Here is a 22588-nt window from a genome sequence, read left to right as displayed (position 1 = left end):
TTTCTGTCACCCGGCTGCGGCCAGCGCCGGGGGGCTGGTGCTGTGTCCCCCGTGGCGGTGCTGTGTCCCCAGCGTGGCCTGAGGACGCTGTGGGGGAGCGTCGCGGCTGAGGAATGCTCCTCTGCCCTCCCTCCCCCCGTCTGGCCCCTTCCTGGGTCCCTCAGCGGTGGCTGGGTTGCGCTCCCTCCGGCAGCGGTGTCCCCTGCGGTATGGCCTGGGGCAGCGGGGCCTTTAGCGGGATGCTGGTTCTCCTCGGCTGGTTCTTAATCTGCTGCTTCTGCCCAGCCCGTGTCTGCGGGCGCCTTCCCGGGAGCTGGTGCCGGGACGCCCCGTAGTCCGGCACTGTCAGGAACCAGTGGCTGACCGGCTCGGAGATGCTTTTCCCAAGGCGGGTGACAGGACTTCTCTGTCTGAGGATGTAGCATTTTCAGGTGGCTCCACAGCGTGATGGCAGGGCCCTGTGCTGTCTGCATGATCAGGGTGAGAAGCTTGGTCTGAGGCTTCCCTTGAATAAGGTGGCTGGATACTTCAGGGAGCAGGATAGGGCTGCGCAGCGCTCTGAGGGGTCTGGATCCATGGTCCAGGCCTGGCCTGGCGTCTTCTCCTGGCACGCTGATAGGAAGAGGTGTTCTTGCCTGGGGCAGCCTTTGTGGTGAGATGGTGAAGATTTAGATACTTAAGACAATGGTTAGTTTGTAATTATTCTTGATAACTTGAAAGCCCTTCTGAAAGTCATTGAGGCTTTAAGTATAGATTCTCAGTAAATAGTCATGGGAGTCTGCTTAATTTTTCAGTACAGAGCTGTTGATGGAGATTTCATCTTAAGTTTCTTCGAACAGTTTTTCATGTATTCTTATACTTAGGGCTTGAGCCTTTGCTTCAGAACCATATGAGGGCGCTGTGCCTCAGGTTTAAAAAAAAGTGTACATCCAAGATACTGAATATTTGAGTGGCACTGTAAATTGACCTATGTACCACCAAGGGAATTCAAAATTTAAAATTGATATCTCTAGTTCAAGCTTTAAATCACTAACAGTTCTGAACTCTTGTTACTAAGCATGTTTTGATAATCCCACTCATGAAGCGCTGGGCTTCTAAAGCTATCTATTTTAGCAGAGCTAAAAAGTGCAAATAAGCAGAGAAGGAACCTTTTAAAAAGAGGAATGTAGCTGTAGGCACGGTATTAATTGCCTGAGATCAGGGAATGGAGGAGGAGGAGTGAGACAAATTGGCGATATTCCCAGTAGAAAAGTTGGAAAAGAAACAAGACTAGTTAGTTTTTGTTCATTATTTTGCAAATATGAACCACAATATTGCAATATATGTTTATATTGTATAAAGCCTAAACAATGACCAGACTGATATTATTGAGCTAGATGAGCTCAGGATCAAAAAAGGGACTGGTGTGAAAGCTGCTTGTTTGTGCCACCTCTTGGGACAAAAGTTAATACTGTTACATGTGTAAGTGGCAAAGTTGGTAGAGCTTGGCTCACCTTTGCCCGTGAATTTGGTCCTGGGAGTGCTGATAGTGATGTGGGCAGATGCGTTGAGAAAGATATGTTTGCACATGTCAGGATACCTCTTTTCTGTTAGAGGAATCCATTCATCTACTCTTCATTCAGATAATCCCCAGGAATGGGGAAAGGGCTCAAAGCAGATGCATGATACATGTGAGTATGTTAAGGCTTGTAACACCTTTGTGAGCTGAAAAGCAGGAAGCAGAAAACTGAAATTTCTTTAGGATGAACCTCAATTTAAGATGAACCTCAAATTAACTTTTGAAATGGGTTCATTAAATTGGTCTAAATCACCATTTAGACCTTTTTACTCTGGTTAAAGGAACCTTTTGGCTTAAGTCTATTCTTACCACATAACATGAAATGCATCAAATTTTAGTCTGTTTTCATGGTGTTTACACGGCCTTTTGCAGTGATTGCACTAAATCCACATTTGTCTAGTAAAAGCTGTGCTACTGAGTGGGCAGATGCTTCCAGGGATCAGAGGAATGAAGAGTTTGCCTAAGATCATGTAGGAAGCCCTGATTCTGCTGTGAACGGAACTAAAGTTGCATGATTCTAGAGCCCAAATTGTTTGCCTCTTACTCTTGCAATTTAAAATACCAAGACCGTTACTACAGTGGGTTTTGAATTTTCAGGTTGCTTCCTTACGCTTTGTTTGCAGCAGAAGAACTAAGACTTTGCCTTCATCAACAGTACAGCTTCACAGGCAGGGGTACAGATGAGGCCTGCATGCTGAGCAAGAAGACCTTGGTGGTAGAGAACCTTGCAGCCGGTTTATCTTGGCATTTGTCTCCTGAGCAGTGCTAGCACTGCAGTGGGAGATCTCCTGAAAACTCCAGTGCCAGAGTGCTCGTAGGACTGGATCTGGTTGCTCAAGACATCTCATTCAGAAAACCTGGTTGCTCAGAGGATAGTGATACTGTCTCCTGATCTACAACTGACTTAGACTTTGTTGTAATCATATTCCTCAGCCATGCTATAAATCATGCAAGAGGTGATACAAAGAGGTCAGGGCAAATGGAGTTCTAATCACTGACACAGTGGCATGAAAACTGAGCTACAACCAGACTGCGAATTGCTTTCTGATTAGTATTAGCAGGTTCCCAGTGTGGCATCTAGAGGTTGTTTTTGTTTTTTAAACTCTGCTTGCAGATGCTTATTTTAATCAGCATGTGGTGTCTTGTAGTTTCCTGCTACAGCTTGTGATTGCATTGAGAAGGGTGCCCATGCTGTTCTAGCTACATCAGACCATAACACGTTTGCATTACAGCCTGTCTGCACAGTTAAAAGGACCTTCCAACTCTCCCATTCCCCTTGACATGCTGGGAATTGCAGCACAGGCAAGAGGTACTATGTTCCTGAAAAGTGCTGGAGCTTTCAGCATGGCAGGACTATATCCCATCTAGGGAATGCTGTTGTGTAAACACTCAGATCCTGACCACACCATAGGACTTAACTGTCCTTCCCTGGTGTTGGGGAGACACAAGCGGGAGTAGAGTTCTGGGATTCACTTGGTCAGCACTAGAACACAGTACGTAGTACAGGAAATCACCTCTCTTGTAGAAAGTTCAGGCTCTGTAAGACCAGAGTGTGTGTTACCTTGAATGGAATTATGTTGTGGACTAGGGCACCTGCTGTTAGCAGTCTGTCTGAGATCAGATCCCAGGTGAGGTATGTTTGTCTCCACATGGAAATTCCAGTTTGATTGATGTATCGTAGAGTTATTCACGCATTGCTTTCAGGTGTAATGCCGCAGTTATATTTTGTCTGTTCCTCTCTGTGTGTTGCCTTTATCCTCTCTAGCAAAATTTACCAGGGTAGTGTTACCCTCTCTAGTGCTCTTCTAACTGAAGCCTGTAGACCACAGTATTGGAGGTCCTTTCAGCACCTGATATCTGTGTTTTGATTGCAGCTGTGCTTGCTCTGAGACCTAGAAGGCTCATCAGTCTCCTGGATCCAAGATAAGGGAAATATGCAGGGTGCTGTGTCCATGTTTCTTTGGGAAGACTTCTTCCCTAGTTGTATGTTACAGAATGCTGCCTCAAGCTGTGCCCAGCATGTGGGTTTCTTAAAGACTTCATCTGATCTATTAATTTTTCCCACTTTTTCTGGTGGAGTTGCTTTGAAGAGCTGGACTGCTATGCAGTCTGTGATTGACTAGCATATCAGCACATTACAATATATATAGGATTTTCTTATTTCTTGTACCTGAACTTTTAAAGCAGTTATAGTCTGCAGAGGGCTAAAGCTTCAAGTTAAAATGAGTGTTAGGTTTTAACTTAGCAGTGAACTTGAAATCTCACAAGTCTGTTTGGGAGCCTTATCTGAAACCAGATTTCACAGGGATGCATTTGCAGGCAGAAGTTTAATTCTTAGTACCTTCTTTTTTCCTTTTTTGAAATCTAGAATCTCTGATTTTGTATTCAAGACTGTACCTTTTGGCCTGTCTCTAGTTAAAGTTGGTTGGCCTTCGGAGTTAATATCAGAGTAGATGTCATGGTTCCTTCCTGCTCAGGCTCATTCATCTGACTCTTTCACACTGCATTTTTAGCTCCTTTGAATTCAGTGAGATTTCCTTGTGCAGAGTAGGTCAGTGAAAGCAGATGATATGCATTATAAAAGCTTTTATAATGAGAACAGTAATGTTCTCCTTATAGGATGGAACAGAGTAATGGAAGCTACGCTATAAGAAATGTATTTTAAAAGTCGAGAAGCCTTAAACATTTCTCAGTGTTGTCTCATGTAATCAACAGAGAGAAGAGAAAGGCTTCTTTTCTTCCAAGCTCCATTTACAAAAGGGAAAGAAGAAATGAGTTGCTGTGCTTTTCTGGTTAAGTATGGAGGTTCTTTGCATTGACTGTTCTTTAGATAGATCACAGACTCATAGAAAAATCTAGATTGGAAGGAAACACTGGAGATCATCTGTCCAAACTTCTTTTGAAAGCAGTGCCTTAGATTAGATTATGCAGGGCCCTGTCTAGCTGAGTTTTGAATATTTCTGTCAAGGAAGATTCCACCGCTTCTCTGGGTTAGCTATTCCGATGTTTAATTGTTCACATGGTGAAGAATTTGGGTTTTTTTTTTTTATATCCAGACAGAATTTCCCCTGAAGCAACTTGTACCCACTGCTTCTTGTCCTGTCACTGTGCATCTCGAAGAAGATGGAGATGCTCTCTTCACAATAACTGTCTCTTAGGTATTGTAGGACTGTGATTAGGTCCCCCTGAGCCTTCTCTTCTCTAGGCTGAACAAACCTAGTTCCTTCAACCTTTCTTTGTATGTCAAGTTCTCCAACCTGCTAACGATGCTGGTAGCCCATGACTGGACACTCTAGTTTCCCTGTGAGCAGAAGGGGAGACCAAAACTGGATGCAGTATTCCAGGCATGGCCTAATGAGCCAAGTAGGGTGGGATAATCTCATCCCTTGGTCTGCTGGCTGTACTCTTGCTGATGCAGCCCAGGATATGGCTGTGCATTTGGTTACTAAACAAGGTTAAATGTGAGAAAAGTATTTTCCAGGATGGTTGTAAGTGCCTACGTAGGAATTAGGTGCTTCAGTATTGTTTTGGATCCAATATGGAAGGCTGGTCAGGGCAAAGAGAACTCACTATGTTGGACTGCAGGCTCCAGGGAATGAGCAATAATGCAAAAGATTCCCAGTGAAACTCTGAATCTGATCTCAGTCCTTGTGACAAAGAGGAGGAAGGATACAGAAGAAGTCACTGTCTGCTGGTTTTAAGCCTGAGTGTTTACAGAGAGGGGAGAGAAAGAGAAAAAGACTTTTTCAAAGACCACTTCCCCTGACAGTTCATCCTCTTTGTCTTAGATACTTTGGATTGATGAATTGTCCTTTTGGAGGTGTCTGCCTTTCCTCATTGACTACAGAGGAAGATTAGATGCCTGGTTTAAAGCAGATGGCTGAAGCTGGGTGATCGGAATCCCTGCCTGGTGGTAGGAAGTGTGTTGTGTGTGCAGCAGGGCAGTGTTGCCCTTCAGGTGTCTGCAAGAGTGCCTACTTTTATGGAAAGCAGAGCAGTGCTGGTATGCTAGGATTATAGGATGATATGATTTCCTCTGAGGGAAACCTTCAGCTCTGCCACGTTCTCTCATCTAAGAGAGGAGCTGTTTGATGTTCATCTGTATCTGGTCCAGGAGCTGAAAAGTTAAACCTCTTAAAATTGCCATGGTGGATGCAGGGTTTCTTTTGTGCTGGGATTTTCTTTCCCCTTCTGCAGTGGGCAAAAGGGAGAGCATGTTGTGGTGTCCCTGTTTAGCAGCTTAGGAGGCAGGGGCAGGCTGGGACAGTGGTGCAGTCAGATGTTCTTGGGTATGCTCTGCTCTCATAATTGAGTGTAAATCTGAAATGATAAGAGCAAGAGCTAATATAAAGCTCATGTTTTAAATTTGCTTAAGTTATTTGTAAATAATTTAACTTAAAGCTGAAACATGGGGGCTAAGAAAGACAGAACTAAAAGCCACATGAAACACAAAAAATGACACAAAAATAAAATTGTTCTTTATTTTAAATATTAACTTTGTGTTAACTTTGAAGAAATGGTTAGATTAAGATTTACAGCATAACAGTTGAGAAATTGAGAAGGAGATGGAATTTGTCAGATGCTTAAAACTGTTCTCTTTTCCTCATGTTCATATGTATGTAACTAATGAATGCTTAGGAGTAGAGAAAAATCTGTTAAAGATTCAGCATTTTACAGATCTTGTTCAAAGATGTTGTGAAAATAAAAAGGACTGGAAAAACAACGTAACTGCTGGAGAGCATTAACATGTGGGAAAGTCCTGAACCACGTGCAGGGAATGCTCAAGCGTTTGAATTCCTGTCCTGAGCTAGCCCTTGAGCTGTTACAGCTCCACCAGTACTACCAGGGCACAGAGACAGATAGTGAAGCCAGCGAAGCAGGAGGATGTGATAACAATGCTGTCACATGCCAGCACTAGCAGTTCTGTTGTTACCACCGTAATTTCAGTGATATGGTGTGAGGGCCTTCCTACTTCCCCTCCTGTCATATGGCTTGAAAAAAGCTTCGGTGGCAAGGAAGAGAATGCATAGAAGGAGAGTGGGCTACTGGTAGCGTGAGAGTAGGTTAGGGAGTGAGCAGATGTTTTCTTGCATGAGTGACCAATGCATATATAAAACTCTCAATAACTAAGAAGACTGTGTATATGAGAATATCTTGGTGGTTTGGAGAACAGGGCCTTTTCTGCTAGTGAGCAATGTCAAGCTGACTTTTAAATTAAAGAGAATATAAAAGATACAGCCACTGTAAGCACAGTGGTGAGTGGGGCTACAGTGGGAAGTGTGATTGTTTATTTTCATTGACTCATTGGTTTGGTTGCCTGCCTTTTGAAGCTGAAATTATTCCAGTCCTTGCTATTAGCTAAACAGAGTGATTCCATCAGCTCTAATGTCCTGTTATATTAATAACAAAATCCAAGCTGGATTAATAATACAGATGACAGCGAATTTCTAAGCCCCCCTGAATTTTTGTGTTCTGGGTAACTCCTGTGTGTCAGGTGTTGCGGGATAGCTGGGTAGCAGCCCGCTTGCTTTGCAGGGCTTACAGCAGTGCTGGTATCTGGTGCAGTGGCATGTCTTGTTCATACGAGCTCTTGAAGTGAAAGAAGGACCAGAGGGAGTAGCCCAGCTTTTGATACTTATCTCCCCAGGCAAACTTAAATTGGCAGATCCAAAGTGTTTTGTTTAATTCCAATGATTTCCAGAGACATGGGAAAAATAGCTCTGGCAGTTGTGTGGTCTTCTGTTTTACTTATCTTCAGAAACCAGCTTTCTGCAATCCCTAAACGTGAGCTAGACTAGAGAAGAAAAGCTTAGAATATTTTTCGACTGCTGATGTCTGATATCTCATGTCGAGATTAACACAGTATAATATCTGGTAGTTGGAGGATTTGAGAGAGGCAATATGAGAAATGCATTTCTTGCAGAAAAAGCAAAATAATGAGCAGAATCAGTTAGCATTCAAGTTAGTAAGTGAAAAAGATCTCAGCTGGACCATCAGGCTTCAGAACTCAGTTGGCAAGTTTGTGGAAAATTGTAACTTCCTAGGAATACTTTACAGGCCCAATCCTGCAAATCTTTCCTCTTCCAAACTCTAGTTGGCTTGTCAGATTAAACTTCTTCTTACCCTATTCCAGGGTAAAGATGCATGGCTCTTTCCCTCCATAGGTTTCACAATTCCAAAGCAAATGTGAAACATAAGTCCTTTCCAATGGTTTAAATTATTTTCACACTTGATGCCAGAAAGTTGGGATAATGTTGGGTGGTGATGAAACCGACTTCTTCTTACATATTTTTGGCACAAGCAAAAATGGTTGGCAGTGTTTCAGGAGCTCTGGTGTGGCTTTTAGTACCATGGTACCAGATTTATTACCCTTCTCCTAAATAATTAAAACCTATATTAAAAAAGGGGGCTGGGGCTACCTCCCAGCTGGAAGACTGGAACAAGGAGGGGAAGTAGTGGATAGCATCGTAAAGGAGGGTGGAAGAATAAGTCATTAGAATTTTTTTTCCTGTCACCAAAACAATTCTGACAAAGCCCAACTTGCAATTAAAGTGAAGAGGCAGCCCCTTTGGAAACCCCAGGGCAGTGGTCTTGTGAAACCACTGTGCATTCTGTAGGACCAAGAAATAAGGTCAATTTTTGTTCATAAACGACACCTCCCAGAAGGGCTGTCAAGGCATTCTATACTTAATCAGTGTTGCCCAAGGGCAAGGTCTCTTCTGCAGGACCTCAAAAGAGGTCGGTCTTGTCCCTTTTGAGAAAGGGGAGTAATTGTTATCACCCTGCTTTGCACGCATGGCAGATTGAGACATGGCGGTTTTGAGCACAGACGCTTTCAAAAGGAGTGTCCAGGAGAGATCCTGGTTCCCCTGAATGCTGTTGAGTTTTTAAGGCTTTCAAAAGATGAGTGCTCTCATTTCTGTTAGCAGAAATTCCTCTTGTTGGAAATACTAGGCCAAAGGGATTTCCTGGGTGTACGTGAGGACTGAATTTGGCAGGGAGGTGTGGAAATGTACAATTTACAGTATGTGTGTAATGTATATTATAAATCATATTAGTACAGTCAGCTGTTGAATATATAGTATTTGCATGTACGTGCAGAGCACTTATTTGGATGGCTGCCTGGCTGGCACAGAACACAGTTGGGGCGGGGGTGGTCCTGTCTCTCTTTCCACGTATAGGATGGGTGTTATAGGCATACAACCTAGCAGGACCCCTTTGTAAGCCCGTTTACCTGTCAGGTGTACCAAAGGTGTGATCTGATTCTCTCCGGCAGGCCAAATGAAGCCTTCTATTGCCGGCAGGGGAAGCTGGATCACACCTAGGGAATTCTTTCAAGGGACTGTATGGCAAAGAGCCATATTTCAAAGACTTTTAATTGCAATAAAAATAATTATTGGATTAGTACAATGAAAAATAAGTCAAAAAATCTCATTGTACATATTCATTTTCTCTAATGTGTTACAACCTCAGTGTTGATTACTAAACCTGGAAGCTTTGTTAAGTTTTAGGGTGTTTTCTTTGCTTTCGCTCTTTCTTTTGTGCCAGAAAAGGAGTGGAAAAGGCATAAGAGAACCTTAAAAATTCTGGGATGCAAACAGAAGAGGGTTCTCCTGAGGCAAAAGCTGCCTTCCAAAGGTGTTCTTGCCAGCCCTGGTGTAAGGTCTGGACTTGGTGCAAGAGAGGCAGGGTTTTAGCACTCTGACCTGTAGCCTGTGGAGGCTGCTGACACTTGGGCAGTCTCTTTGCCTTGCTTGTGTTACTTATTCTAGGGATTGTGCAAAAGCTTGTAATTAGGAAGTTACAGCAGTCCATTTCCTGCTTGACCAGTGAAACCCAACCCTTGACTTGCAGGGAGACCACTGCTTACTATGTGGTCCTTGCTGCAATCAAGGAAGAGGTATTTGGTACCCATGCCAAAAAGCGTGGCTGGCTCTGCAAGTCATACTTCCAGCATTGCTTCATTTCACTTAGCTTTGTCCACAAGAGTGGCAACGCGTATCCCTGCTCCTCAGTGCTGGTAAATGCCGTTCGGTAACAATGCAGTTCTAGCTGGGAATTAAAAAAGTGATTATGAAAGCATTCCTCTTAATAGGGATTATTTGTCTTCATGTGAGTTGAGCATCTCATAAGACAGATACTTATGCTTCTGACTAGACTGGTGCTCTAGCTCAGGAGAGAGGAAGAAAGGGAAGGAAAAGGGATGGGTGTTGACAAGGGGCCTTTTGGAGGGGGGGAAGGGAAGGGGAATGTTTCTAAACAGTGCTATGATAGACAAAATAATATGAGAAGCAGATGAAGTTCTTTGGTGCGTATTATGCAGATTGAACATGGTCATAATCACCTTTTTTCCTCACACTGTAAAGAATGATTGCAATGAAATGGTCTGGGTTTGGTTTGGAATGATAGAAAAGGTAAGGATACCAAACTGTCTGATGATTTTCCCTGTTTGTTTTTGTTTTTTCTTTTGTGGACAGGTTGGCTACATCCAGGTAGGATCAGAGCACATGCTAATACAACCAGTAAATATGTCAGAGACCTCATTTAGTGGAAAAGAACACTTCATCAGGCGCAGACGATCTACAAAATCAAGCCATCCCATGAAGCCGCAAGTTTCTGATGAGCACTGCAAGATTGTAGCAGGTGAGTTTAAGGTGGCACAAGAGAACAGCCATGAGTGTGCAATTAAAGCTATAACTGTTTTCTGCCAGATATGTCTGTATTTTGTAATTCAAGCATTTGAGCAGCTGGAGGTAGTGAGAAATGGCAAGTACTAATAAATCCTTCTGCTGCTTCAGGCAGAAGAAGCCATGTCACGAATATAAAAATAATTAGGACATTGCTATAAAAATACCAATTTGCGAGAAGAGAAATGTTATGCTGAGTCAGAGTAAACTTTTGCTTTAGCAAAGCCGCAGACTGCCACTTCGAAAGGCGTTCACAATGTTTTTAGCAAAGCATCTGAACTGAGGTCAGTTGTGAGGAATGCTCGCTCTTCTCACCTTTCCACTGGAGTTGTGCCACTGCAGAGAATTCTTCATGGATAGAGGGATGGTCCTTGCATGTCTGAATTAAGAAAGTGTCACTTCTGATTAAGTGAAATGAAAGTATCTGAAGTATCGTTTGTGGAGTTTAGATCCAGGGATTCAGCTCATAGCAGGGTGAAAAGATATCTGGAGGGGTAGAGAGACACAGTTCCTATTGTAATACAGTCTACTTTCCTTTATAATTTCTCACGTGTCATCATTTTTACTTCTGTCTAGCAGAGCACACCATTCATAACAGTATGTCAGGGTATGCAGTCAACTGGGCAGACTTTGTATTTTTTTATTTTTATTGCTTTTGTATGGGCTTATGTGAATTTGAAACTGCCAAATGTAGTTTGAACGAGGTTATATTTTTGACAAGGAACTTGACTTGTTTTTTCTTTCTGGTGTTTGGCTCATCAAACTTAAGCTCTAACCCTCATATTATAGAGCTTCTTGTTTCTGTGAGCAGTAACTTTTAAACTTTTTTTTCTTCTCTCTCTCTCTCTCTCTCATGCCCTGCTGTTGAGGGTATGAGCCCATAGGGATCATAAGGAAACCTTCAAGGTCTTTGGCTTTCACTGGAGATCTGTGAACCCAGGTTTGAGGTCTGTGAGTCCAAAATGTGACAGCAACTCATACAGATATCCCCAAGCTAGCTTCAACCTAGCTAGATTGTATATCGAAAGAGCAACAGCTGTGACAGCATGGAGCCTGTGTGAGTTAGGAAGTAGAGTATCTACCCAGTTTTCATATGGCATCCTGTTATCCTAGCTGTGGATGCAGTAGTGGCTGAAATGCAGTTGTCTTTTGTGTGTGAAGTTATTCTGGACCAAACATCCTTTCAAATAATTTCTAGTGCTTTTCTATTAGTCTGATAGTTTTGGAATATGAGATGTATTGTTTCAGTGGAGTTTCTCTAGTATAACAAGAGTCAGGAGGTGAACCAGCTCCCTGAGAAATGGCAATGACTTGAATTTTTAACCTTGTGGCTGGCAGTTACAGGTAGAAGTTCTCTAGTGCTCTGGATTCAGATTCCAGTGTCATGCTGGCATGCCTTGTCAGAGTTAGTGTTCTGGGCTGAAATCCTGTGGGTTGCTGTGGCTACACAAGATGCTGGTCGCACGTCCCAAATAATCTTCGGCTGTAACCCAATGACACTGTGTTAAAGCTGTCTTTTAAAGAAAAAGGGTGACAGATGTGGATCTGATTTCTAAGCCATTCTGCCCCCATTGGAATGGGAGGCTAATAGTATGGGGATTCTGTTCTCTGGTGACAGTCCTCCTGACAATATTTTTCTTCTGTCTTCCCCCTTCCTTCAATCTCTTACATTCACAATCCATGGACAGCCTGAGGAACTAAAACTCCCAACTGCAGGCAAAGTTGTTGAATTTCTTCATATATGTTGGGCTAAGAGTGTGCACGCACACACACCTGCACACCACTACCATAGCTCAGCTGATGTATGGAAGATGGCTAGGCTGCATGGGCGAAGTGTGTATTCAACTTCTGAGGAAAAGGAGATTGATAGCCTGATGCAAAATTTGTCTGAGGCTGATAAAGACTTTTATTGGCTTATTGGTCTTTAGATCTTGCTCTGTGACAGGATTTTCTTTCTACCTAATCTTAGCACCTAACTGGGGGGCTAAGCTAGGAGGGGAGCTGGGGACAGCATGTGCTTCTCCACTGAGTATGGTGTGAGCCCAGGATAGCGTTTTAGTCCTTCCCTCAGAACTTAAGTGAGGAAAATCTGGGCCTGTATGGTCCTCCCACTTCCCTGGGCCATGCAGCAGCCTGTGAAAGGTTTAGGAACAGAACTCGGATCCCTTGGGTGCTGGTCCTTTGCGTCGACCACAGCCTGGCTGCGCTAGCAAGGGAGCAAAGCGCCAGGCTGCTGCACAGTGGGGAGTGCTGCTTGCTTGTGCAAACAGCCGCTGCTTGAAGTAGCCGTGTCATAAAATAATGAAATTGCTCATGGGCTTTGCCACTTAAAGGCAGGCTCCTGAATGTTTTTCATTGTTGCAGGAAAGAAATGGAAGTCGTGGCTGGTAATAGGCTTAGCGCATTAATGGCCTAATTGACTTCTGTCTGGTTTGGATTAACTTTTGTGCACAAGGAGTTTAGAAACAAAGCAATTAATCCTCTCTGACACACAAAAGGTCCATTTCATTAGAAATTGCGTGGCAATGGTGATCTAGGGGCTTGCTTCCAGCGTTTCTCCTGGGAAAAGGTCTCTCTATTGTGGTACTCCCCAACATCAGCAGAGTAAAGGACTGGTCAGATTTGTATTATAGATTCCATTTTTCACTGGCTTGTAATTTGGCTAACCCAGGCTAAAAGTTGGCAGGAAAGGATGGAGGTTGTAAATAATTAAGGAATATCTTCACATGCTAGAAATCTTAGATACACAAAGGTATGGTGGAACAATACATACGCAAACATTCATATATGTGTAAATAGAATAGAAAATGAGTATTTTTCAAAACCACGGAATTGCTGCACTTAGGCATTTCCCAATCCTTAACTATTTTTCTTGGATTTTTTTGAGCAGACCAGAACCACCTTTAAAAATATTTTCCTCTTGGAATTTTCTAAGTCCTGGTTACCTGGCATGATCTGGGATTATTTGGGATTTAAACAAAATATAAAGCATCAGATGCTGAGGTTTTTAATAAGTTATTGATCACATCATAAGTATTTAAACAACGCTAGCAGAGGTCAGTGGCAGGTTTCCATTGGCAGCAATGGTCCTTTGATGTACAAACTTACTTGATTGCAAAAAAAGATGCATGATGATGTAATGGCTGGTGTGTGTTTTTGTGAGGGGAGGAAGAAAGCATTTTAGGACAGCAAAATGACCTTACTTAATCTGGAAGTGCCATGTGTCAGTGCTACTGAGTGAGCTTAAGAGCATTACTCTTGCCTTTCACCTGGAAGTGTGGTACTTTCCTCGCAAATCCAAGCCGTGGGTGAGGGAAGCTGAGTTAAACAGTTCCTTGGGGCTAGGTAGTGCTACAGCATTCCGGTTTGGTAAGATTTGTTTAAAAAAATCTATATAACAACTCCTTTAGTCTAAACAGCATAATGTTCTACAGTGATAGAAATAGCTTTTTAAAACTGCAGGAGAACTTTGTGGGAGTAAAGTTCTTCCTGGAGTAATCTGTATAGGAGGATTAATCTGGCTGGAGTCAGGAGGAGTGGGAAAGCACTTAGTCTCTTCTGTGCCTAGGTCTTTGAGATGAGGATCTGAAAGTGCCTACTAATGGGTTAAAACATGCCAGGTCTGTGGATTCAGGGCTGATGTTTTAATTTCTTTTGTTTAAATTCTAAAGTGCTCCAACAGCAAAGGACAGATCCCATCATCATGGGCCAGGTGCTATTGTTAGTCATACGATACGTGTATATGTACTATTTTTTATCACCTGTCATCCAGCAGGAGAAAGAGTTCAAGTCACAATGCACATTTCTGCTCGGGCATGAACGTGAGCCTCTGCGAAGCAAACAGAAAACCCATTAAAAGGCTTCCAGGTGCATATGCTGTGAGAGGGAAGGTTGGGTTTCATTTGCTCTGAAGCATGGCATCATTAGAAACATGGGAAATAGCTTCACACCAGTGATGTGAAACACTTCAGTTCTCATCTCTAGACACTGGGCTGCATCTGGGGTGGAAACCTCCTGTACTCTTCTGATTTTAAAAAACTAAACAAGTTTGAGTGCTTCATTCTCAAAGATCCTGGACTAATGGTCCTTCTGCAGAGAGGATGATGTTATAGGGAATTTTGTCTTTAGATTTTAGCAAGATTTACATAGGTAAGAACTTCTCTACAGGTAAGCCAACTGGGGGGAGAGAGGTCTGCGTGTTAATGCATCCTCCATCTTTATTGTGCCCCTAGGTTTGGCACAGACCTCCATACACAGACTTCCAAATTCTTCTCAGGGCCAAGAAGCAGCTGTGGGGATAATTTGTTTCTCAACAGCATCTGCCCTTGCCACCGTTCTCTGACCCAGTGGGAAGAGCTCTTAGCAGAGAAGAAATGGGCAGACTAGAGAGAGAGACTACAGGGGAGCTGTCCTTTACTAACAGCCTGTAGCCAAGGTTGGGGATAGACCTGAGATGGGTGCTTCTTTGTGGCCCTGCCTCTCTGCCATTTCCTAAAGGAGATGGTACATCTGAGCAGGTACACTTCCTGGGCAGACTATCTGGGCCTCTCCTGTTTCCTCAAGCTCAAAGATGGAAACTTGTTAAGTCCTTAAGCAGTGAAACACTTTTATTACTTGTGTTGAGTACAGTTTGAATATCTATTTAATTTAACAATGTTATAATATGAAATAAGCCCACAAACACTGTACAATATATACAGTAAAGTTGTTTCCAAACAACAATATCCACCACATCCTCAGCTGCAGTAAACTGATATAGTTCTGTTGGCTGTTGTGGGACAACAGTAGTTTAACATTAGCTGAGACCTGGTTGTATATTTTATATATTTCCTATACCATCAAAATCTGTGGATGGGAAAAGCTTTTCGGTATTTCTTGGGGGGAGGGAATATCAATGCTGCAAAGGTAGAATCAAACCATATTATGAAAGCGCGGAAATCTCTTCCAACCATGTCATGAAAAATTTTTGGTTTGGGGGGAAAAGTAAAGTTCTCTAATAACTTTTCTAAAGGTCTCCAGTGATGTATTAAAGTCCCCTTACATAGAGGGGATTTGATAGAAAATACAGCCCAGGAGCATGAAAGAGAGCAGCTTGTCTTTGGAGGGAAACTTATTATTTCATGTTCATGATATAGACATCATAAATTACTCCTAAATGTGAGCTTGCTTTAAACCCCCTTTGTCAGCTTAAATGACCCAGTTTTCATTTACTGCAGCTGTGCTGCATGAGAGAACTAAATAGGGAAGAAACAGGGAGATCAACATTTTCATCCCCAAAATAACAATGCATTACTTCTGTCTAGTTTTTCTGCAACCTGTTTTAACAATTGACCAAAATTAGTAATAATTTTAAATAAGTGCTAATATGCAGGTATCAAATGTAGGGAGCATTTTCCCCAAGCAGGTATAAATTCTAAACACGTTACTGCTACATTGCATTTCCCCATCTTTAATCATTGTCTCTTAGCTGTGTTTTCTCTGCAGGTTTGACTTGGCCTGAAATAGCAGCTGTTACGGCCAAAAAACATGCTCACCAAAAATAGATGTAATGCAACCTGTACTAGTCCATATTAGGAAGCATCTGTTGAAGAACTAAAGCAAAGATTTCAACAATAGGCTATGCAGAAGATGTAATGTCATTAAATGTTTGCAAACACAGAAGTATTCACTGTATCAGAATCAGGCCCTTCAGAATTTTACACATGGGAATATGTCCCACTTGTGTGGATAAATCCCTTGGTTTCTCCAGGTCCCTGGTCTTCCAAACAGGTAGTCTGGATTTTCCCTGTAAGTGTGTGATTGTTTCCTTATGGCTCATAAACAGCAGCCTTTTGGAGCAGTCCACCATTCTGATGTGTCCCTTTCCATCACATGTGGCAAGGGAAGTTTTGTTGTCAGTGTGCTCTGGATGAGGCCTCTCAGCCTGAGGGCAGCATGGACAATGTGGAGCAGGAGGGACTCCCATTTTCTTCTTCCTGCACTACAAAGGTGCAAAGAGGCACAAAAAAAGGACATGCAAACACGTGTGGCATATGGATGTCTTCCCCTTCCAGAGCAGCTGCTCACAATAGAGCTGTACTGAGCCTTCACTTGGTTCCTGATAAAACTTAGTGCTAGTTTCCATTGGAACTTAGTAAAATCTAAACTGGCAAGCGCTAATGAGTGAGAGTGTCTGGTGCACACGGCCCTTCTCTCAGGATGTTCATGGCTATTCCATTGGTCATTCTGGATAGGAAGGCAAACAGGTGACTCCAAGGAGACTAAGACACCTTGCTCAGCTTTTTAGCTGGAAAATGCCTGTCTTTGTTTTTTCCATACCATCATAAGTCATAGCTCAGGGTTAGATCCAGGAGTTGAGAACTGGGGCTCTGCTGGCCTCAATTTCTAATGCTGTTTGACTTGACCTTCAGCAGATCCCTTGATCTTATTTCTGAAAACAACCTAACATTGGGCACCTATGTGTTTGTGCGGCCAAGACAGGAACACCTTGGTTTTGCTTCTGTTCAGTTTCTCTAAGATTCTTTTGAAGCAGTTTGGTGTTACAAGTGATCAGCCATAGATGTCCCAAACTGTGACCCCAAGACTGGAGGCACTGAAAATTAGAGGTCATTTAGACCATAATCTCTAACTCTCTGACAGTTTCCTTGTTTGCAGGTTGGCGCTACTAGTTCTGAGCTAGCAGTGGTACTGTGAGACTTTGGCTCTGAAAAGTTCCTACATAAACTGACGGCTTCTTTCTCAGCTTATCTGTTGCCCGTGTGGTTTAATGTTACACTATTGCACTACTTTTTACTTCACTTTAACCTGCTGAGCCAACACAGTTATGGGAGATGAATTGTATTCTTTACTGACTTTTGCAAATTGCCAGAAGCAAATTGCCCAGCTTTCAAGGAGGTCCATGCCACCTCTCTCAAGGTAATGAGATAGAATAGGTGTAGTGGTGGGGCCTTTGGCACACTCTCCCTGGGCTCTTCTAGCCTCAGCAGAAGTGATTGGAGTTCAGCTGCCAAAGCCCAGGATGAGTTGGTAGGGCTGGCAGTTACAAAAATATTCTTTGCAAACTAAGCACATTCTCTAAAGACTCATTAAGACAAAGTAAACCTGGAAGCCCATGATGCCATTTTCACAGTATAAATACAGCCAAGTGTTTTGTAGTCTCCAAAGCCCTGAGCAGATTAGGACTGTGCTTTATTTTTGCAGATCTCAGATCTGCTGAGTTTAAGTGATCAGAAGTGAGGAGTCCAAGTTTAGAGTTTTATGTACATCACTCCCTGTCATTTGGATCCAATTATATTTGTATTTCAGGATCTTCCCTGTGCCCTAAGTAAGCTGGGACCTTCTTGTGTCTGTCACAGGCAAAGGAAATCCTCTGCTTCAGAGAATTTACAGCCAGTAACACAGAGCAGATCAAATGTAGGAAGAGGAAATCAAGGCACAGAGGCTAAGAGGCAGAGACAGAGCAAGTATTCCCATTCTCACTGTAACAGTCTTATTAAGCCATGCTCAGTGTGCCTGCTATCTACAACCTTAAGGTATCTTCTCTGACTGTCTTGTATGAGTGAGTTCTTGTTTCTAGTTGGATGGAGAGCCTACAGTGAAGGTGTGCTGTTAGGAGGAGCATAGTGCGGATAGTTCAGGAGGTGGCAATGTTTGAAACCCTGTGGACAAATTGATCCAATGAGTTGATGGAGGTCATGGTGTTTACCTGTGGTGTCCTACCACACCATGTGTATTTAAAGACAAAGTCCTGATGCACTATGGTGATGTCTGAGCATGTTTTGCAGAAGAATAAGGTTTTAACTGATGTGTCCAAGTCACAGACCATTTGGGTAACAATCCTTGCAATAAAATTTCTCTGGTGTTTTGAGATGGAGCATAGAGTTCATGACTTCTGTCTCAAATTTTTATGTGCTGCTGCGTTCCCCCAAAGAAGTAGGTATGATTCTGTATTGTTCAATAACAGACAAATAGTCATGAGTTTGATCTGGTCTGAAAATGACTACGTTTTAAAACAAACAAACAAAAAAACTGGGAGATGGATTAGGGAGCAATGATTATTCTCCCTTATTCTCCCATATAATGATGTTTCCTACCAGTTAATGCATACTTTTGTCTGCAGTGCCAGTCAGAAAGCAATGGGGGTACGTACCATTTTGTAAGACAGGGCCTTAAAAATAAAGGACATTATTCTGAGCCTGCAATCAGCTCTGATTTGAATGAGCAACCATTTTTCTTTCCTAAACCTTAGACTGCCCACTGGCACCAGCTAGCTATGGTAAATCTGAAAAGTCCCAATCCTTTAATAGAGGTATAAAAGTCTAGTGCCCAGGGCCAAGTTTGTGCTGTGTCCTGGTAGAGGTGAAGGGGACTCCAGCTTCCCATGGCTGGAGACAGTGGGAAGTGCTGGCTGTGGCAGCAACTTCAGTAGTGTTTGTTCTTCTCGGTTTCCTTCTTCAGCCATTGCTTGTATCTACTCCAAGGTGGATGCCACAGGAAAGATTTCAAGGAAGCAACTGGTTGGAGCAAGGTCCCTGGAGCTGAAGTGTGATTTATTTTTTTCTTTCCTTCAGGAGATCAGTGTTTTGAAAAGAACCTCTCTGTTGTTGTATGGATGAGAACTGCAGCTGCAAGGTAACCAATGCACAGAGCTTTGAGTGTAAAGCCCACAGGAGCCCGTGAAGGGATGTTTCTAGCAATGTCCATGAGTTTTGAATTGGGCCTCCTCATGTGCTGGGAAGCCTATGGTGATCTCGCAGCTCCGAGCTGTCTCATGATCTGTGGTTGCTCCTTTAGCTCAGGCTGTGTTAGCACATCTCCTTCAGCAGGCTGACTTCTGCAGCAAATATTTTGCCTTTCCACATCAGTCTCACTTCTAACCATGAGCAGCTTGGTCCCCAGGCTGAGCAGACAAAGGTGCTGAGTTGTAGAGTTTCAAATGCAAGAAACAAATTGATTTAACTATAGCAGATTTCTCTTGGTGTAGCTTTAAATAATAAACATCCTTCTCTGTGTTTCATATCCCCACCTGCTGAGCTTATTCAAACTAAGAAAGAAGCCTGCTGTATTCTGTTTAGATTTTGCTTTTCCTCTCCTTCTGGGATGTACATGTAGCTGATAACTTCCACCTTCTGTTTCACCGGCTTCATGGGCTCCACTTTACACCTTCTCTTTTTGTGTAAATGGGCTTAGATTTGAAATGAAATTAAGTCACTGTGTTGGATTTGATAATTTCTTTTCTTTGAATTGAGTGCATCATCTAGATTAAGTCACAATGTCCAACAGACACAAAGGCAGGATATTGATATTTTAAACGCAGACTTGATAGCCTTTTAAGCAGAGTTGGTGTCCTATTAGTGGTGCCAGAGAAGCTTTGTGGCATGCTGTTCTTGTAATTCAGCAAACTCACTTCTTTGACTTCTAGTTTTAGGTTAACTAGTAAGCCCCCCGGCATATACCTCAGCAAGAAGTTTCTTTCTTTAGTTTCCAAGTTTGATTTCTGTGTGCAGGAGCACTTTTTTTTTTTCTTCCCCTTTATGTGTCTGTTTTGCTTTGGAGAGATGATGATTTTTGTTTTTAAGTGAAACTAATAAAAACCACCTAGCGTGAGTGCCAGGGGAAGGCTCTCTGCTCCTGAGGCACAGGGACAAATGCTGTTAGCTGTTTGTGCTGCTTGCACATTCTCTCCTTGTTTCAGTGCCACGGGAAGAACAGCACAAATGGAAATGGAGCTAGCCCTCCATGTGGGGGTTTATAGGGATGTTACAAGGGTCATGGGTGAGGGGAGCTGGCAGAGGCCTGCCTGAGGAAGAGCTGGAGAGGATTTTTAAAGCAGGGATAGGAAGGGGCTTCTAGGAAGAAATCTGGCCTTGCACAAAGGACTCTGTAATTCTGCTTTTATTTGTGGCTTTTGTTGAAGTGCATCCAGAAACTCTTTGTAGGTTTAAATGAAGTAAGGTAGCTAAAATTACAAGGAGGAGGATGAAGGAGGAAAAAAAGTGGAGAGTTGAGGGCTAGGAAAGGAAGTTGCTTTTTAGATGAGTCTGGGAAATGCATTGGAAGGGAGGCAGAAGGAGCAGGAAAGGACTCAGCAGTTACAGGGAGAATGTGCCAAAAGTCCGACAGTGCTAGACAGGGCTTTCGGTGTGTAATAGGAAAAGGTCATTTGGGGCGGTTGCTTTGGAATTGTGCATCTGTTGGGTTGCCATAAAAAGCACTGAACATAAGGAGTTTTCTACTGAGGCTTCAGAAGAACTGTATTATGCTTATGATAGGAGTAGGGACTATGTTTTCTGCTATCCTGAGGAAGAGTTCAAAGACTGCTGGACTGCAGAAGGTGGGATGGTAGCTCTGTAGGTGACTAGCTAAGGAAAAAATAAGAGTCTGTGAATAAAAGCCAGCTGATGAGCTTGTGCAGTGTTGAGTGCATTTTCATGCTGAGCATCCAGGGGTGTATTGCCCTACTCCCAGCACCTAACAGTCCTGAATTCTGTGGAATTTTTGGCCGGGGAGAGTGTGTAACGCACTGTCAAAGAGTAATGTCCCTTGTGCCTAGTCACCCATAGCATATACATGCTGTGTTATAGGTTGACTTGTTTCAGCTCATATTTCACATGAATTTGTCTGACTTCTTAAGTCAGGAACACCTGACTCCTAAACTAGTATGCAGTTTGGTTATGTATGCTCCCTGCAATGTAAACGTCTCTGACAGCCTCCTGCCTATGTTTTATGGCCTCTCATGCCTTCACACTAACACTTAACATCTGTACCACAAAATTCGTAACATCAGTTTGTTCAAATAAAGAATCCACCAAGCATTTAAACCTTGCTTTAATGGCTGATGTTTATTTTAGTTTGGGGTTTCATGTACTCATGGAGGGATTCTCTGCCCATAGTCCATAAATCACATAGGGCAGGAGTGAGACTCCTCTGTACTGGTCTGTTTCTGAAGTGAGGCTCTAGAGAGGTCCTTTTTTGGTACTTACATAAAGTTGACTCACTTATATCAGTTACAAGATGCAGATACATTTCATCTGGAATTTTACCCTTGGTTTCTAGTCTTTTGCTCCTCTTCATCAAATGCCTGCAATGTGGGATGTGCGTATTCCTTCTGTTCTGTTTGTAGTTGCTCATCCATTCAAATGGGTAGTTGTGTGTTTCCACCGTGTGCTTGACTATGCTGAAAAATTGGTTGCATGTGTGAGAAGCAAGAAGATGCAAGTAGAAACCGGTTGAAGGTAGCAAGAACAAAAAAGACAAAAAGGGTTTTAAAAAAACTAAAAATATGTGTGTGTGTATATATAAAGAAAAGTTATCCTATAGAGGAGCTACAAACCTAAAAAGGCAAAACAACAAAAAAAAGGGGACTTTCAGTCCAGCAGTTTATGTTGCTTGCTTTGCCTCTTCTTTAGTGTATCACCAGTGACCACCTGAGCTCTTTGTAGGCAGTGTGTAATGGACTCAAGGGAGCCTATTTTAAGTGCTTGGTAAGCTTACCCTCGATCCTCTCCTCACATTCTCCAAGTGTAAGAGCCCAGATTCTCCAAGTTAGATCACTTTGGCTGTGTTTCTAGGCAAGCCTGTGGAGTGGTAGTTTTCCACATACAACCTCTAATCCCCACCACCCTGTGGAAGGCAGCCAGTCCACAACTTCAAGGAAAACTCATGGAGGGATGGGGGTGGGAGACTTTGTGCAAACCAAGACTACCCAGCAATTTGCCAAGGGTCCCTTTACGCTGCTGCTGTCCAGAAATCACACCTTTCAGAGTTTTGTACAGCTGCAAGGAGGTGCTGAGTGGGATTGGCGATGCCTGGCCAATTCCTTCATCCCCCTCTGGAAGGGGGAGCATACCAGCCAGCAGCACAGCACATGACCATGGCATGACCCCTTCTCCAACCTGGTTCCCCAGAGCCCAAGTTACAGTCTAGCATAGTGGGTTCCTCTGCTGGCACAAGTGGCTTCATTTCCACCAAGAAGGAGATTGTGAAGTGAAAACCTTGAGTGCTCTGAATTTATTCTCTTCCACTTCAGCATTTTTCACGGCTCATTCAGTGCCAGGCACAGACTTCTTTGAGTCCCCAGGCCTAACCCTCAGTAAGAGCAGCTTTTCTACAGGTAGGGAATTTACACCAGTTGAAAGCTTTAAATTTATCAGGCAATTACTAAAGCAGTAATTTAATGGGGAAGTGCTGTTGCTTCCAGAAAGGTTCAGATTGCCAGCAGCAAGACCCAAAAGGTCAGTGTTCTTACTGGAGTAATCTTCTGCCCTCTAATCCTTCCTCTCCAATATCTCCCCTGGTATTTAAATGATAACCATGAAAGTACTGCAGCTAAAGATGAGCGGCT

General features: G+C 43.0%; 1 protein-coding gene across 1 annotated transcript in view; it reads left to right on the top strand.

Moving 5' to 3' along the window:
• Nucleotides 1-22588, top strand: part of ADAMTS17 (ADAM metallopeptidase with thrombospondin type 1 motif 17) — a 198293-nt gene that overhangs the window by 1330 nt on the left and 174375 nt on the right. Inside the window, exon 3 of the mRNA XM_026073287.1 lies at nt 10036-10201. Within this exon, the coding sequence (XP_025929072.1) occupies nt 10036-10201 (166 nt within the window). The remainder of the gene's footprint in view (nt 1-10035; nt 10202-22588) is intronic.

This window comes from Apteryx rowi, unplaced genomic scaffold (assembly GCF_003343035.1).
Source record: "Apteryx rowi isolate R43461 unplaced genomic scaffold, aptRow1 scaffold_11, whole genome shotgun sequence".
In the NCBI taxonomy this organism is placed as follows: domain Eukaryota; kingdom Metazoa; phylum Chordata; class Aves; order Apterygiformes; family Apterygidae; genus Apteryx; species Apteryx rowi.
This window is presented reverse-complemented; position numbering and strand designations above follow the sequence as displayed.